Source organism: Schistocerca nitens, chromosome 3 (assembly GCF_023898315.1).
Source record: "Schistocerca nitens isolate TAMUIC-IGC-003100 chromosome 3, iqSchNite1.1, whole genome shotgun sequence".
Lineage (NCBI taxonomy): Eukaryota > Metazoa > Arthropoda > Insecta > Orthoptera > Acrididae > Schistocerca > Schistocerca nitens.
In genome coordinates, this window is record NC_064616.1 from 746,370,357 (window position 1) to 746,389,677 (window position 19,321).

At 38.6% G+C, this 19,321-nt stretch overlaps 1 protein-coding gene across 1 annotated transcript in view; it reads left to right on the forward strand.

Annotated features, from left to right (window-relative positions):
- The first annotated feature begins 1,232 nt into the window (after positions 1–1,232).
- The window catches only part of LOC126248732 (E3 ubiquitin-protein ligase RNF170), a 117,834-nt gene continuing 99,745 nt past the window's right edge, over positions 1,233–19,321 (forward strand). The window contains exons 1-2 of the mRNA XM_049950051.1: positions 1,233–1,549; positions 8,230–8,318. Coding sequence (XP_049806008.1) covers positions 1,410–1,549; positions 8,230–8,318 — 229 coding nt within the window. The 5' untranslated portion in view covers positions 1,233–1,409. The remainder of the gene's footprint in view (positions 1,550–8,229; positions 8,319–19,321) is intronic.

Sequence of the window (19,321 nt, forward strand, 5' to 3'; positions counted from 1 at the left end):
TCCGGACTGCAGCGCCAGAACCGCTAGACCACCGCGGCCGGCGATAAGGTGTTTCCTGATATTTATAGTATCGTGGTATTACGTTAAATTTTGAGTTATTGCGATACAGAGCAATGTTTTCAGGTGGTGACTTAGTGGAACCATTTTCAATAGTCAAACGACTGTCCTGAGGTATGACTAGAGGATCTGCTAGACAGCTGCGTTATGTGGGTTGCATGCGAATCAGGCGAAATGCAATTCAGGTCGTTCGGGTACTTTTGAGCACGACTGTACATGTAGAAGAAGCATATCTATTTACTTACACAACACTCATGGAATAACTGGCTTGCAGGACCTTGTTACTTCATTTCAAAGCGTAGTTTTATCTCCTCAGCAGCAGTATCTTAGTTTTTAACCTGTCTGTTTCGTGTTCAGCAGTAACGTCTAGATCTAGAACTACCTCTGTGCTGATCGACTGATCTGATTTAATTTTCTTTGGTGATAAAGCTTCTAAAGCAGACAGTGTACTTTTCTCGTATCGTTGATCTCTTGCTTGTGTTATTTATTTATAAAAGCAAATCTGTTTTCGCATAGTATTAATGTCGATGTATACATGAAACGTTTGTAAACGCTATAAAAATAATGTACGAATAATTCCAAAAACAGTAATACATAGAAAAGTGTTTCTAAAGAGGATGAATATTTGTTAATTATCTGAAAGTTGTTCTTGCCGGTGCTTGCGTCAACCTCAGATCCATCTCCATACTAATTTGGCATTTATTGTGGTGGCAAAAAGTCACCGTTTAATTATCTTTTCAAAGGAAACCCCAAAAGCTGTTTTTTTTTTTTTAAGTCCCGTTCATATTCTTCGGGACGGAAACGATTTCGGCAAATCCTCGCATCATTCACATTAACAGGATCAGTTTTTATACAGCGTGAGAGGCTTTTGTGCTATACTTGTCTTATCTTTCCGAATTCGATGGTAAACGACATCCGCAGTTTTATATGGAGCATTTTTGAATTCGGAAATAGCGCACTGGTTTCTAATTTTGCTCATAGTAGTACAAAACGACCAGAAAGAAGAGTAGCTAATAAACAACTAAATTTGATTGATTTCAACGCATGAATTTGGCAATTTGCTTTCATTAACAATGTACTTAAAGTGTTGTCGCTTGCAGTATTCCTCATGACGTGTCGCCAGCCGTCTCCACGGGAAGCCACTGTGGGGTGTGGTCTTTTCCTACTCTTTGAATTCACTGCATACTGATTGTCTTTGGACACACTTGTCAGTTGTTAACTTGTTAATCGTAAACACGGCTGGAGGGTGACATGTGGGAAGTGCGGGTAGTGGTAGATTGTTTGTTTGCGCATACCGAGTGCTTACATATGTGGTAAATGGATTTGCGTGCAATAGGGTGGCTGATATAACCATGCCGTTTTCTGGTATAAGTGAGTTTATGAACGACGTGTGGATTGTAGGACTGGGAAATGAAGTGTTGTTGGCGTTGATCATTGTTGCCGTACCGTTTTTAGTTCTGTTTTTCCACTTAATAACGACAGTTTCCAAGTGGTGAGTGAAGTGGTTTGCTGTTGTCTACGTTTATTCACGATGAATTGTTTACTGTACGTCTACTAATGCCTTTGTAACGTGAAGTACAATTTTCGTTAGCTGAAGACATGTTTGTATTACATTGCCACTCTTAAACGTTTTTCATATGTGAAGAATGTTTCGTAATGCACTTGTATTATAGAAAAATTTATACAGAATTTCTGTGCGTCAAAATCATGTGATATTCACTGTGCTGGTTTCAGATCGTTACATGTACGCCATTCATTTACTCACGCTCAAAATCTTTCCAGTCTGACACACACACACACACACACACACACACACACACACACCCTTATGCAACGAAAGGAAACTTAACTATAGTAGACATTTTACATGACTGTTCAAAATTTTGACTGTAGAATAGCCCACAAATATTGTAGTGCAGTGCAACAGCATCAGTGTTATCTGTATGCGAAGTTCAGAACGGGTACAGCTTCCTGTCTTCATGTTAGTACGCAGTTGAACATGGCTGACGTTTGCAGCAACCGTATACACGAATTTGAAAAATATGTAAAAATCTCCCAACCGGTTGCATAGATTTTCTATATACCTTGACCAGGTTTCGTCACCTCTAATGGGACTTCATCAGAAGGTAAGGTGATTACATGAAGAACATATCGTCAAAGATGTACAGTGATTTAAGAGGTGAGTTGCTCAAGTCATACATTAAAATATAAGACATAATGTTCTTCAAAAAGTCAAACATTAAAACATAAGTAACACTGGTGTGCTGTGAGGAGTCTTTGACGATATGTTTTTCATGTAATTACCTTACCTTCTGATGAAGTCACCCTTAGAGGTGACAATATCTGGTCATGGTACCTATATAGAAAATCTATGCAACCGGTTGGCAGATTTTTACATATTATTCAAAGTAGTACACATTGTCGACGGCCACCAGGGGAGGCGAGAGGGAAAGCATAGAATCAGTTGTTCGTGTAATTCACCAACCATAGGAAAAGAACTCTCTCTCTCTCTCTGTGCAGGTAGCCGTGTATTTGAAAGACTTGGAATTGGAAGTAAGTTTTTCAAGCTAGAGGGCTGATTTCTTTGAGAGGAAAAAACTGATTTAACTAAACTAACCGATACTGAGCATCTGCTTCGTCCTGTGACGTGATGATGATGTTGTTGTAGTAGCACGTGTCATCATATGCGCGCAAACAAGAAAAGAATACAATACTGTCAAAATTCATTTGCACCAGTATTAGTTTTTGGAATATGGGTTATGGTGACAGACTAATCCGTAACGTAGCATTAGTCACAGGTTAGGATGAAAGGTGTAAATTTGATTGTGAGTTGACGAAGCCATCGAATATGAATACGGAATCGTAATTGTAGTGTAATACTGATATGTAACATAGCCTGATGCCTAAGTGATGTCAAAAAGCGAAAATTTGTTTGGTGGTTTGCTAAGGAGTTTCTGAGGTTTCGGTTGTGATATATGTAAGTAGGTTTCCCCTTATTACAAATCTGAGAATAACAGATCGTTGAAGTTGGTGCAGTGATCAGTAGGTATTACTAAGACCAGTTCTTGTTTCATAAATGTCGGATCACTGTGTGTGTACATCACAGTAGGTTCCCAGAATGACATTCCATTTTTCAGTGTGATAAAGTGTTTGTGTTGAGCTACTGTGAATAAACATCACTTGAAAAGATTTGAGTTATTATACCTGTTTTATTGCAACATCCTTAATCTGCCTAATGTATGTGTCAGAAGAGAACTCAAAATGTAATCTACAACATCTAAACTTTCACTATTGCAATTTTTAACTGGTCATATGAAAGAAAGAAATATACACAGACTTTCAGAGACGATTTAGAATGGTAACTTTATCAATTTTCACAGTAGTGAAGCTGAAGTAGTGTCCGTAGCTCTTAAGGTATACATTGTAGAGCCCATGTTTACTAGACTTTTTTCTTGTTTTGTCTATAGTATCACATCTGAAAGTTGACTACCCTGCATACAGTCTTAGCAACATCAGTAATGGTACATGTATTCGACTGCCATAGGTATCAAGACGATTTTCACTTATAACTTTCGACTTGATCGTTTCCGGACCAGGGTATCTTACTTCAAATTGATACATTTACTCATCTTCATCATACCTAGAAGTTTGTAAAAAGAATTAAAAACCCTGTATGTTTGTGTGTCATACAATTTTTTCCCAGATGATTCGTATTATTATTGCTTGAGCACTAATAATCTGGGAACATCACAAACATATTGGTAGTACTGTGTAGTCTTCTGATGTTTACTTACATAAGGATAGGTCTTCAAAAACTTGAGTTTTCATGTTATTAAATAAGTAGTTTTCATTTTCTTTCACATTTCTCTCCCTCCATCTGCCCCTTTTTTCTTTTAAACTTTGTCACAAATACTTTTTGTTGTTTCAGAAAACTGTAGGCCTAACAACTCTTGTGTCAACATGTTGCACTAGAAACCTGGCTGTCAGTTTTTTTCCCCTTCTTTTTCTCCCTCCACAATGTCTAGTATGCTATCTTCTTTGCCTGAGTTAGCTATTTTTATTTTTTAATATGCTGCTGTTTGCATTTTGCACAGTGTAAAACACTGATATTAATTATAACTTCTACTGAAGTAATATTTAAGGTTCAAAGTTGAGTTTACTTATACTCCTGTCAGTTCAACATTTTATTCAAATTCATTTAGGCCTACCAGAATGATTGTTGGTTAATTTCATGTTACGTATATTACATTCATGACCTGCATTATTGTGTGGAATATGTTAGTTGTAATACAGCTTTTCATGAGAGGTGGTTACATCTACATGTTGGTCATTTACTCATGATGTATGTATATGGTTATTTACTACTTTTAAAGAGCTTGTGATTGATACAAGAAGAGTTACTAAGGAAAAAGTAACTTTAATCTATTATTAACCATATTTGCTACCCATTTGACTTAAATAATAGCAGTACTATGTTTTCAACTCTGAATTGCTCTGCATCATAAGTTAAAGTTTTTTGGGTTGGGTGTGGTAATGATATACTCTCTTATAATGGTATATTTGTAAATATCACAGTTATTTTCCAATTGGAATAAAATAAGTTGATACTGTTGATTTTGATGGAGAATATAAGTACCATGGAGGCTTATAAATATTCCCAATTGTTTAACCAAATACTAAGAGACATATGGTTTGAACTCTTAGTTATTCCTACTGTTTTTAATAAAGTGTAAACTTTTTGCTTGACTATAGAACAGCCTCCAACTTTGTAGAGCAGGGTAGCAGTGAACAGGAATGTGCTTGATGTGTGACAATCTTGATTTCTGTGTCTGTAATGTTGACAGTTATTCCTACAGAAAAAGCTATTTTAAAATGTGCACAATATTAGTTATTTATTTAACTCTTCAGTCTCTACTTTACAAGCTTAAAATGCAATACCACTTTATCCATCTCTGTTAGTTTACTCCACTTTTGAATGCTGTTATGTGTCTATTTTAATCCTAAAGATAAGTAAACTTCATTTTCAAGGTTCAGAACAAGCCTTCCTACCTCTGAAAGTCAATTATTTATTGAACATATATTTGTATGTATATATACTCTCTATAAAATACTACTGAAACTAGTCAAGCGATGTACTACGATTACTGGTCAACCCAGTTAACCGATACCAGATGTCAGCTTCGCCTTGTATCATGATGATGTTGTTGTGTGTGATATCGTATGTGCACAATAAGAAAGAGACCAGAACACTGACAAAATATCTTTTGGGTACATGTTTCTTTTTAAATGTAGGTTGTGATGATCTGTATTGTAGCTCCAAGGTTAGGTAGGAAGGTACCAGTTTGTTTGAGAGTTGGTGAAGCCAAAGAGCATGAATACAAAATCTTAGATGTAGTGACATACTGTTTGAAATGTAGTCAGAGGCCTGGGTTAGATTGAAACATGAGATTTTGGTTCAGAGATGAAGTGGCATTGAACGCTTAAGTTAATTCTCATACTCTTTCTTACTTTCATTTCATTTGTGTTAGAAAAAAAAAAAATGAAATCTAGAAAACCATGGATAAGAATCGTGGCATATGTGTAAAACATTTCTTCCAGTAAATAATATGAGATTTAGCATGTACAGTTTGTAACTGTATATTAAACCTTCATCACTAATAACAAATTCATTAAAAATGAATATATAAGGCCCAAAAAGACAGACATATAAACCAGTACAGTTTTTTATATTCACTGTCACAGGCTGCCCTGCAGCAATATATTTGAAAGTATATGAGTTTTGCCACCATGTCAATCAGTCAAATTGTTGCAGCAATATCACTTTGTGAATGTTCTTCATGTAACCACAAAGTCCATATTCTGAAGAATATGACATATGTACATTTTGTTGGTGACTTACAACTTTCAGAAATATGGAAGCGTCCGATCCCGCCCGTTTGCTTTGACCCATGACGTCACAAATATGGCGGAAACAAAAACAAACACACACACTTTCCACAAGAAGCCTAATGACACTAACGGGACAAGCGCGGGAAATGGGGTGTTTTGGGTGGGGGGGCAAACTAAATATAAACAAATTTAGACGCCTTGCGTAGTTACAACGTGTAAGTGAAGACAGCCATGCATGAATACCCACCAACCTCCCCAGGGGTCGTAACCCCTGCAACCCATAGAAGATAAAGATGCTTCAGTTGCTGATTAGTGTTTTTTGTCTTAAAAAATCTCACGGGATAGAACGAATAGATCAGAAAGATAAATATAATAAACTAAAACAGAAATTGGAGGAAACAGATAATTAAAATAAGTAATAAGTGTTTTTAAATTAAAAAAAAAAAAAAATCTCACGAGATAGAACGAACAGATCAGAAAAGTAAATAAAATAAAACAGAACTGGAGACAGCCACATTCAAACCAAACTCCGCGCCATCATGATGTCACACACGACAACACCCATACGTCACGGGTCAAAGCCGACGCGTGGGATCGGACGCTTCTGTCGACCCCAACTTTCTCTATCAGCATTGACTTTCCAGTGTTGCCATCACCATAGAGGTAAAGTTTTGGTTTATATACCTTCGTATTCCAAAATGAAGAATGAAATTTTGATATGAATTGTCTCTGCATTTGCTATAAGTGATTTAAGGAGACCTCAAAAAATCTGAAGGTTGATGCTCATGTGGAGATTTGAATTCTTACTCTCTTATGTGACTCCTGTGCTGTAACGACTGTGCCACATCACTTGGTTGTATTTTATGTTTGGTGAGTGTATAAATGGTTGTCAGAATACAACAACCTCTCTGAAATCCAAACTTAGTGGAAAAATGTGCCATTATTTCAAAGGTGAATAGCAACTTTCAGGTGCATCATGTAAAGCAAAGCTATCCTCGTGGTCTCTAAGGTTTTATTTGTGTGCTTGATTAATGGTGTACTTCTGGGTGTCCAGCTGAGTTTGTGTTTCTGTTTCTGCACAGTATTTCGACAACTGTCTTCTTCATGTGTTGTGAGTTATGGTGTTTTGTGTACACACTTCCTGGATTACAAACAGACTATGAACTGTTGTGTGTATTGTGCTGCTATTTTCATCTGATTGTGAGTTCAGCTCCTTGTGCCCCTTATGCCTTTTCATGTTCTCTTGTTTTTTAGAGTCCGCAGTGATATTCCATGAAAAGCACATTCTCTCAGTGTTTCTCTGTTTTGGTGAATGTGATGGCTGATGAGATTGTATGAGCTGTCAATTTGTGATACAAAAATGATAATGGGCACTCTCGATGGAATGCTAACAATAGAATGAGTAAAAGCAACCACTCACTATACTTGAATCTCACATCTTGTCACTTCCAGAATGAGATTTTCACTCTGCGGCGGAGTGTGCGCTGATATGAAACTTCCTGGCAGATTAAAACTGTGTGCCGGACCGAGACTCGAACTCGGGACCTTTGCCTTTCGCGGGCAAGTGCTCTACCAACTGAGCTACCCAAGCACGACTCACGCACCGTCCTCACAGCTTTACTTCTGCCAGTACCTTGTCTCCTACCTTCCAAACTTTACAGAAGCTCTCCTGCGAACCTTGCAGAACTAGCACTCCTGAAAGAACGGATGTTGCGGAGACATGGCTTAGCCACAGCCTGGGGGATGTTTCTAGAATGAGATTTTCACTCTGCATCGGAGTGTGCGCTGATATGAAACTTGGATATAGAGCACTTGCCCGTGAAAGGTAAAGGTCCCGAGTTCAAGTCTCGGTCCGGCACACACAGTTTTAATCTGCCAGGAAGTTTCATCTTGTCACTTATCCCTTGCCTCTGCTCACTGGCTCCACAACCTCTCACCTCAGTTAAACAATTCCAGGATTACAATGCTGTTTTAAAAACTTATCTAAAATATTCACCTTCTTACTCACAGACCAATCCATTATTTAATGCATGTGATTTACATACTGATACTCCTGGATATATTTGCAATTTTTTCATAAGTTACAGTACTGTGTATAATGTGGAAAGACTTCTGGCAGATTGCATGTCGTGCTGATCTTCAAATTCATCGCCAGTTCTGGCTGAGCAAGTATTTTCAAATCTTTCAAGAGTCATTGTTAAAAGAGTGTGATTTATAACAGGTTATTTGCTAATACTGTCTAGTAACTATGTGCCTATTGTTTTATCAATGTTTCTACTACAGGATAGCATATATCTGGGAGAGATTGCAGACCAGTGATTCTGGTGAGGAAGAGCAAAGCCAGCAAGAAGACGCTATCGAAGATGTAGTAGGTGAGTTTTTCAATCACTATTTCAGGTGCATAGAATTGAAATTGTTCTGTTAAGAACTCTCTCATACCATTACAAGCAATAAAAATTAGTTAGCTGATGAGGTTCTTGTAGTCACACATTATACTATTTAACTAGATTTTCATCAAGGAATCGACCCAAATGTTGTATTTATTCAGTACATTGTTTTTCTCTAGGTGATCTCCTAGGAAGTCTCTGTTGAATTTCAGAAAATACAGAAAAGTAAGCTCACACATTCAACAAACCAACATTCGTAACATTCCTAGCCTACGTTCGCTATGGTCAAGTGGCAGCTCAGTTAGACTGCCTTCAGAATTTAGAGTTCTAATGAATGATTTGGTAATTTTTATGCAGCTTTGGTCAGCTACACAAACACATTTTACTACTCTCATTTTTTTAGGCTATATAAATTAAATGTTATTGACAAGCATATACAGCAAAAGTGCTGTTAATTTTCACAAGTGTTCCCAGTAATCATTGCAATAGTGTGCTAAACTTTTGGTGTTTCCTCCATATGCTAAAAATACATGCTTTTTGGGTGCTGAGTAGTCTTACATTTTAACAACTCAGAGCATAGTGTCTGTCTGGTCTTCTCATCCCACATTTAATGACACAAATATGCATTCTGAGCTCTTGTCATCCATGTACCTTTGCTTTGAAACATGTTGCTTTAAGCTTCTAATTTTGTATGTTCAGCTGAAAGGAATAATTGCAAAAAGAAAACTGGTAAAAGATTTTCAGTGGTTGGAACTGTCAACACAATCTTGCATGTTTGAAGGAAGGCAAGATTCTTGCTAAAATTGTCCAGTAGAAGAGAAACACTGTGGTATAACAACTTCTGTTGGCGCATAAGGTACATTGCATTGTAGAACTCTGAAAATGAAAAATGTACTGCACTGGAACGCTTCCTACTTAGCACTTTGCTGTTCTGATTTAATTTATAGAAACACTTAGTCATTGCTAATTTAGGATTATAATGTAACAGTTTCACAGTCCTCATACAAAGCCCATGTTCATCCTGCTCATTTTTACTTGAACAGTGTCTCAGTGGATCGATACGATTTTCCACCTCCAGTGGTAACCCCCTACAACATTGCTTCAGCAAATGTAGCAAAAATAAAAGTTGCGGCTTTATATTATAGGTCAGTCAGTGAAGGAAAAAGTACAGCAAATTTTTGTACAGTGATAGGGGGGAGTGTGATAAAAAACATCCTAAATATCTGGACCAGTAGAGAGAGAGAGAGAGAGAGAGAGAGTGAGTGAGTGAGTGTGTGTGTGTGGGGGGGGGGGGATATGGGGCATTTAAAGGTCACTTTTTATATTTTTCTTTGATATCTTGAAAACTGCATTGTCTTGCAAAAATTATTTTCTGAATAAAAACTTAAACTGCATTAAATTTCCTACAAAAAAGGTCCCCTTCATTTTCTCTCTAAGACTAATAGTTTCCACATAGGATTGGACAGAAAAATTACAGTCTATTAAAAATAGTTTATAATGGATGTGTGTTGTTAAATGAAGTGGTTTAAGAACAAATATTAATGTGTAGGAAAACCATGTTATGGGGCAGTGTTCTGGGGGTGTAACAGGGTGGAAAGGCGGGGTTAAAGGCTAGAAGCATGAGAGAAGGTAGGTTGCTGGATTGTGGTCATGCACTGCCGTCCTTTTTAGGTTTGCGAACTGCAGAGGCCACTACTTCACAAAAAGCAACTACAGGATGTTCCACAAAGTTATACTGAGCCTTCTGCAGCTCGCCTCATGAATCACCAGTGACACAGTGTCCAGATATGCCCAAGGGTGTTTATTTTCTACAAAGTGTGTTTATATATATATATATATATATATATATATATATATATAAGGTACGTCTTTCCGCTCCCGGGATTGGAATGACTCCTTACCCTCTCCCTTAAAACCCACATCTTTTCGTCTTTCCCTCTCCTTCCCTCTTTCCTGATGAGGCAACAGTTTGTTGCGAAAGCTTGAATTTTGTGTGTATGTTTGTGTGTCTGTCGACCTGCCAGCACTTTCATTTGGTAAGTCACATCATCGCAGAAGATGTCGAAGCACCAAGAGTGCCGTCCACATTGACAAGTGATTTGTAAATCAACATATTCGCCGGCGACGACGAAAGTAACGTTTACGCATCATTGTAAGAAGCAGTGCCTCAGTGGCTATTCACTCAAACCGAGTGAATGCGCTAGACAGAACAGTGTGCTATTTCTTAAAGAAAAATTTAACCTCGCACCACAAAACAAAGTAGGTCCATGAATAAGAACAAATTGAGTAGTTTTACCAACTCCTCTTATGTCGTTCTTTTTACCCTTCGCAGAAGATGTCGAAGCACCAAGAGTGCCGTCCACATTGACAAGTGATTTGTAAATCAGCATTCGCCGGCGACGACAAAAACAACGTTTACGCACCATTGCAAGAAGCAGTGCCTCAGTGGCTATTCACTCAAACCGAGTGAATGCGCTAGGCAGAACCGTGTGCTATTTATAGCATCAGTCCTGGCGCACGCAGCGGATGTGGACTCTTATCAGCTCCCGCTATCGCACCGGAAGTGAATTTTCCAGCAACACGGGTTAAGTAATACTAGAGCCCGTGTTGCTCCAACACAATTTGAATTGCGCGCCAAAAATACAACAACCAATCAGAGACTGTGCTCGACATCTATTGAGCATCCCAGAGTGCCCCAGAGAGCTACAACACTAAGAAGAATCGCTTCTCGGCTTTTGGCAAGATCAATGTGTAGTATTTGTGGCCCTTAAAAGGGCCGTTTATTGACAACTGCTTTCAATGATTATATAGAGTACAATCACCCACAATGCGACAATCTTCCAAAGAAGAAGGACCACTAGCCTTCACCCATAAGTGAACGCTACAATCAGAATTTATCTTACAACGTCTACGACAAGACAAAGACAAACTCCCGTGCGGTAATAGGTAGGAACCCTCACTAGCAGTAATAATCTCAGAAACCGGTTTAGTACGGTAAGCTAAGATTTCCCGACTTTCAAAGGATTCCAAACCGGCTCTTCCTGCTGGCTCTCTTGGCCACTCTGGGATGCTCTCCGGGCTGCTCAATAGATGTCAAGCACAGTCTCTGATTGGTTGTCTTGTTTTTGGCGTGCGATTCAAATTATGTTGGAAGGGTAAAAAGAACGACATAAGAGGAGTTGGTAAAACTACTCAATTTGTTCTTATTCATGGACCTACTTTGTTTTGTGGTGCGAGGTTAAATTTTTCTTTAATGAAAGTTTCTTCTTCTTCCAGTTTGGGTAACGGATGGCTAATTGTAGCTTTTGTTGCTTGTAATAATGCAGGAAGAGCCGGTTTGGAATCCTTTGAAAGTCGGGAAATCTTAGCTTACCGTACTATACCGGTTTCTGAGATTATTATTGCTAGTGAGGGTTCCTACCTATTACCGCACGGGAGTTTCTTTTTACCCTTCGCAGAAGATGTCGAAGCACCAAAAGTGCCGTCCACATTGACAAGTGATTTGTAAATCAACATTCGCTGGCGACGACGAAAGTAACGTTTACGCATCATTGTAAGAAGCAGTGCCTCAGTGGCTATTCACTCAAACCAAGTGAATGCGCTAGACAGAACAGTGTGCTATTTATAGCATCAGTCCTGGCGCACGCAGCGGATGTGGACTCTTTATCAGCTCCCGCTGTCGCACCGGAAGTGAATTTTCCAGCAACACGGGTCTAGTAATACTAGAGCCCGTGTTGCTCCAACACAATTTGAATTGCGCGCCAAAAATACAACAACCAATCAGAGACTGTGCTCGACGTCTATTGAGTATCCCAGAGTGCCCCAGAGAGCTACAACACTAAGAAGAATCGCTTCTCGGCTTTTGGCAAGATCAATGTGTAGTATTTGTGGCCCTTAAAAGGCTCTTCCTGCATTATTACAAGCAACGAAAGCTACAGTTAGCCATCCGTTACCGAAACTGGAAGAAGAAGAAACTTTCATTAAAGAAAAATTTAACCTCGCACCACAAAACAAAGTAGGTCCATGAATAAGAACAAATTGAGTAGTTTTACCAACTCCTCTTATGTCGTTCTTTTTACCCTTCGCAGAAGATGTCGAAGCACCAAGAGTGCCATCCACATTGACAAGTGATTTGTAAATCAGCATATATATATATAAAGTACTAATAAAACTAATGAAAGACAATGGAAAGGACATAATGTACATAAATCTGTGCACAGTGTTGTACACTACTAGAGGGGAAATGTACACTGCCAGAGGAGGATCTCCCTCTATATTTGCTGTATGATTACGGACAGCCTCTTCTCAAGGTTGGAGCTATGCATTACAGTAGATTATTGGTCTAGATTTGAGCATGATCAGTCCTATTCCAACAGACAAATTGACACCCTTCTTGCAAGATGTTGTGGAGGTGTGATAAGTGGCTCCACTCAGTGCAGCCCACTTTACAGGTGCCAACAGTTCCTGAACTGAAGAGATTTATGCGATCTACAAGTAGTGCAGTTAATGATAAGAGAAGTATCGTAATTTTCTGGTCATTCATTAATTCACCACCAAGTGGCTACAACACACTTACACAGTCTTACAACATGCTGTCAGTGATGGACAGCAGCAAGATGCAATATGTACCAACCCAATCCATTTCCCATCAACACCACATAGGCCACTGACAACATCACATTTACAAATTAAGCACTTCTGTGTCATTGTTTTTAGGAACATATTTTACAAAAACGCTCAATTAAGAACTGCACATAAGTACTCGTTAATAAACGGAAAATAACTCCACTATATAATCATACAGGATGACTAACAATCAATTTACCCTCTAGCAGCATAGAACAGTGTGCAGAGATTTATGTAGAGTCTGCCCTTATGCGTTTCTTGCATTAGTATTATTAGTAATTCGTATCTGTATTTCATGTAATGTTAATGCATTTTGTGGAAAATGAACACCCCTGGGAATATCTGCACACTGTATCGCCAGTAATTCATGAGGTGAGTTGCGGAAGGCTCGGTATAACCTAGTGAAACACCCTGTAGTTGCTTTTTGTGATGAAGTGGGCTGTTCAGTTTGCATACCTGTGAAGGATGGCAGTGCATGGCCACAATCGGGCAACCGATCTTCACTCCTGCTTCTAACTTCCACCCCAGCCTTTCCACCCTGTTACACCCTCAGAACACAATCCCTTAATATGGTTCTCCTACACTTACATGTGGAAAACACATTTAATATTTGTTCTTAACCCACTTCATTTACCCACTCACATCAGTTTTTTTACCATTAGAACACTATTTTTAATAATCTGTGGTTTTTGTATACCATGCAACATGGAAACTATTAGTCATAAGGGAAAAATGGGGAGGACCTTTTTTTGCAGGAAATTTAATGCAGTTTAATTTTGTATTGGGAAACATTTTCACTAGGAGCCACAGCTTTTGATATGTTAAAGAAAAATATGAAAAGTTACCTTTAAACACCCCAGCACCCATCCCACCACGTGCTCACCATCTACTGCTTAGCATTTTTTAGTATGTTGATCATGACACTCCCCACTACCACTGCACAAAAATTTGCAACTACATGGACATTTTTCCCCATTCGACCTTCTTGGTCTTCATTGACTGGGCTATTAGTTACGCATAGAGGTCCCTTAGCAAACTCAATAGTAAACAATCTTCCTCTTGAGTATACACTAATAATAGCAGCAATTTTCTAATAACGTGGCTCAGTCTCTAAATGTGGGGCCATGTTTCTGTACTGACTGCACATGTAGCTGTACTAGTTAAATGACCTGCACTCTCATTATCACTTGTAAACACAACTGAGTTCGGTTGATACGGTGTCTGTCTGAGTACCCTATGACCATATTTTTTTGCCAGTTCTTCTACAACATATAGAGGCAAAGGTGGCTTATTCTGAGCCATGCCATCATCTGGTACGGGTATATTTTTTTGTTGTAGCCAGTTGATAATGCCTTGTTTTCTGAGGCTATTGTAGGTATCTTAACAAGAATTGTTAAATGGTAGGAGGCATTGTCCATAATTATTACTGATGGTTGCCTTAAATTTTTCAACAGCAGTACATGTAGCTTTTCTTTATGTGCATAGCAATATTTTTATAGTGGCAGAATGGTTCATGCAAAAGTCACTGTGTGTTGGGCTCTCCTTCACCTCACCTACCCTCTCAACTCCCTCGACTGGACCTTCCAGCCTGTGCAGTCCGTGTTGCCTGGCAAGGCTCTGCTGCTTGTGCCTGCAGAACAGGAGACACAACAAGCATGTGGAGCCTGAGAAACAGCTCAAGTGACTGATTCCTTCCCTTTAACATTCGCTTCACTGAAACATCAGTCACAAAGTTATGCAAAATTCCTACTATTTATCTCCATTATAACCCTTTCAGATAGGTATCAGTACAACCCTGCTCCCAGCCCTCTTCACATGCACATTATTATTATGTAATTTATCAATGCAGATACCTGTTCAACAAATTAATTCATTTGTCTTATCAGTTTTTAGCTTTCAGAAATGTAAATTTGTTGTGTCTCTTTTACTCTTTACTTAGATGACTGCCTGTTAATTATTGTGTCTTGTTTCAGAACATTCCATTGATTTTGTTTCTTCTGTTTCTATTCTGAACTCTATTATCTCTTTCAATATTTAATTTGCTTGTCCTCACTTACATCTACATCTATACTCTGTAAAACATTGTGAAATACATGACAGAGGATATGTCCCACTGTACTAGTTATTAGGACTTTTTCCCATTCTGTTCACACATGATGTCCGGGAAAAAGAAGTGTTTAAATGCCTCTGTGCATGATGTAATTAATATAACCTTATTGTCATGATCCTTATGGGAGCGATATGTAGGTTGTAGTATATTCCTAGAGTCATAATTTAAAACCAGTTCTTGAAACTCTCTCTCTCTCTCTCTCTCTCTCTCTCTCACCCTCTCTTTCACGAAAATCTCATTCTGGAAACATCCCCCAGGCTGTGGCTAAGCCATGTCTCCGCTATATCCTTTCTTTCAGGAGTGCTGGTTCTGCATGGTTCGCAGGAGAGCTTCTGTAAAGTTTGGAAGGTAGGAGACGAGATACTGGCAGAAGTAGAGCTGTTGGTACCGGGTGTGAGTCGTGCTTCGGTAGCTCAGATGGTCGGGCACACAGTTTTAATCTGCCAGGAAGTTTCATAACATAGTCTGCTTTCATTTATTTACAAATTAAAAATTATTGAGTAATTTTGTCAGTAAAAGTTACTGCTAATTTACACAAGGCAATCTCAAATGCCATAGCAACAAATACAATACGATGCAGTGTTTGTTACTTGTAGACAGTTTTGCTGCTTTCTGTTCCTCTTAAAACAATACAACAACCACCATCCATTGCAGTTGACCATTTGGAAGTTTGGGGAATGGCGGAAACAGTGCGCGCGCGCGCGCGCGCCCACACACACACACACACACACACACACACACACACACACAGAGAGAGAGAGAGAGAGAGAGAGAGAGAGAGAGAGAGAGAGAGAGAGAGAGAGAGAGAGAATTTTAACTACTCTTATCCTATTCATCTGATCTGCAAATGAGAATACCCATGGATTTCATTTTTATAGGTTCAACATAATTTCTGGAGTTCGTATTCAGTTCCAAGCTGTCCTAGTTACCAGTGTGAACACAAGATCTCTGAAGGCACTAAACATCTTCCCACAGTACCCTCCAGCCAATCAGATTCGCTCAACAGAAGAAAATATTCAGATGATTCATGGCTCCTTAAATCTGTTAAAACTGCAGGCAAGGTTACATAAGTTTGCTGGGTAACAGGTCATGTTGGGATCCAGAAAAACAAGCAAGTAGGAAAGCAGTTAATCATCTAATCAGTGCAATGTGCTGTTCCTGTGTGATTATTGAGTAAGTGTTGAAAACCATCTTCATACAATGCCTGAAAATAGTGGCAATAAGCTGTAGTGGGTGGAACCACACTTATTTCCAAACTGATCCTCCTCTTGGTCACAGAGATCGGACAGACCTCACATGCAGAATGGAAATTTATCTCTGAACATCTGAATCCTTGTCTACAGTGACACCTCCCAAATTTTCCATTAGCCTATCCTTTAGATATACACTCAGATTTAGGTCAAAAATCTCTCTATCATCAATTCTGAATTCTAGCCAGCTTTCTGTACCTAGTATTGTGTTAGCTTGTCATCAATTCTGAATTCTAGTCAGCTTTATATACCTATTATTATGTTAATATGCTGCTTTTTTAGGACTGTTTTGAACACTGGCATATGTTTTGGCAAATGATCATTACACTCTGATCAAAAGTACTTGGCGATTGAAAGATTGCAATGGCAATGGTGGACATAGAATAATAATTGGGCTCTTCTATCACTCAGAAGGCTCAGCTCCATATTCAGCCAAGAACTTTAAATAGAACCTCAGCTCACTAATGTGTTATGTTGGCCAATCATAATGTCATCACTGGAGGAGACATTAGTTGCACAACTTTCAATTGGGATAATTAGTTTTATCAGTAGTGGGTGTGACCAGAAACCGTGAAAAACAATACTAAATGTCTTCTCTGAAAACTACAAACATGCTGTATACTAGATAATGAGATGGTGGTGTCATATGTCAAGGTGGAACTTTAAACATTAAGCTCTAGGCAGGTGCTTGTAGAGGAACTGTCACTGAAGTTTATAAGAATAGTTGACCAATGATTGGATAGATATGTACTTTGTAGCACTGTTCATGGTGGAAGGGACCCTCCATGGTATACAGGCTGTGTAAAAAAAACGTTAGAAGAAGTAGTGACTGTTGCATAGAGCATTATATACCAGAAACTTAAAAGGTCTCACATAGCCCAAATAAATTCTGGTCATATGTAAAGTCTGCCAGTGACACCAAACTTTGTGTGCTGATAGTCAGGGATAACACAGGAGCCGACATTTAGGGTAGAAAAGCAAAATCAGAAATGTGTAACTCCCATTTCAAATGTTCCTTTACAAGTACAGGAGTACTCCCACAGTTTAATCCTTGCATCACTGCAAAGGTGAGTGATATAGATAATAGTGTCAGTGACACTGAGAAACAGCTGTAATAATAAAAATTTCACAAGGCCCCAGAGCTGCAGATTGTAGAGAATTTTCAGCTGAGTTAAAGCACAGATAAAACCTGTATACGAGAAAGTGCGATAAAGTGGCAGAAGAGATCCACAAAACTACCATCCAGTATCATCAAAACCTGTCTGTTGTAGAACTTAGAACATATTTTGAACTCAAACTTCATATCTTGAACAGAATGACCTCTTCCATACCAACCACAAAGACACCAGTCCCGCGATACCTGTATCATGCAAGATATCTTGAAAGTTATGGATCAAGGCAATCGGGTAAATGCAGTATTTCTTAACTTTCAAAAAGAATTTGACTTAGTATCATTCCAGTGGTTGTTAAAAAAAAAAAAAAAAAAAAAAAACAGTCTGGTCATATGGGATATCAAACAGAATTTGAACCTGGATTGAGGAATTATTGATATTGAGGTCCCAGTATATGATCTTGGTTTTACTGTTTGACAGATGTAGTAGTAACTCCAAAAGTGGCTCAGAGAAGTGTGTTGCAGGTACACTGATCATCCAGAACATTATGACCACCAACCTGCTATCAATATGAACCGTCCAGGTGATAGCAGTGTCACCTGGTGAGGAATGACCAGACATACGCACAGTGCATGTAGTATCAGTGAGTGTGCTGTCCGTGTGTAGAATGGGAATGGTGCTTGATGTATGTGTGTTTGACTGGGGCAGATTGTGATGGCCTGGAGGCATGGCATGAGCATTTGGGAAACTGCACGACTTGGGTGTTGAGTGCTTTGATGAGTGTCTTCAACACATGGTGAAATCACGTCCAGATGTTATGGAGATGTGGTGCCAGCACAATCCAGCAACCTATCAAGGCCTCATTGCTTCCATGCCATGACATGTCGCTGCTGTTATCTGCACCAAAGGTGGACATACCGGCTATTAGGTAGGTGGTCATAATATTCTGGCTGCTCAGTGTAGTGTTGTGTGTTAATGATCTGGCTGGCAATATTAAGTCTATCCTCAAACTTTTCGCAGACAATACCCTTATCTGTAATAAATTACTATCAGAAAAAAGGTGCATAAATATGTCAAATCTTGAAGAGATTTCAGAGGGATACAAAGATTGCCAATTTAATGCTTTAAATGTTTGGAAGTGTAAAATTGAGCACTTTACAAAATATAGAGAAAATGGTATCCTAAGTCTATAATATCAATGTGTCACAGTGTGAATCAGTCAACTCGTACAAATATCAGGGTTTAACAATTTATTGGAAGGGAATGAGTGGTCACATAGGCTCAGTTGTAGGTAAAGCAAGTGGCAGATATTGGTTCTCTGATAGATCTCTGGTGAAATGCCATTAGTGTACAAAGGAAATGGCCTACAAAACACTTGTTTGACGTATCTTAGAATATTGTGTATTCATGTGGGATCCATACGAAATTGCACTGTCAGGGTGAAATCTGCCAACTGTAGTCATGAGCATAATTTCAATACTCATCTTCTACTAAGCTTCTAGTGTTGCTGGTACATCTCAGTAAGATGATAACTTTTGCATTTTAACTTTCCTGACATTCGTTTCACATAGTATGAGGACAATTTGTAGCACACCAATTACTGGAGAATGTTATCCACACCATAAACTTTCATTTTTAACGGTTTATTAAAATACAACAAAGACAATCACAGAGTTTGTCACAAATACTGTTCCAGCACTGCCACTTCATGGCTATAAATATCCTGCCTTTAGAAATTGACAATAATTAAAGTTGTAAATGTACATTTGTGATTCTCTACATTTTATAATTTACAATTAATGATTTACACATCTGAATAATTTGGTGATAGATTAAACTTGGCCTTGACATAGATTTCAACATACAGTAACAGTGTTGATAATATAGAGA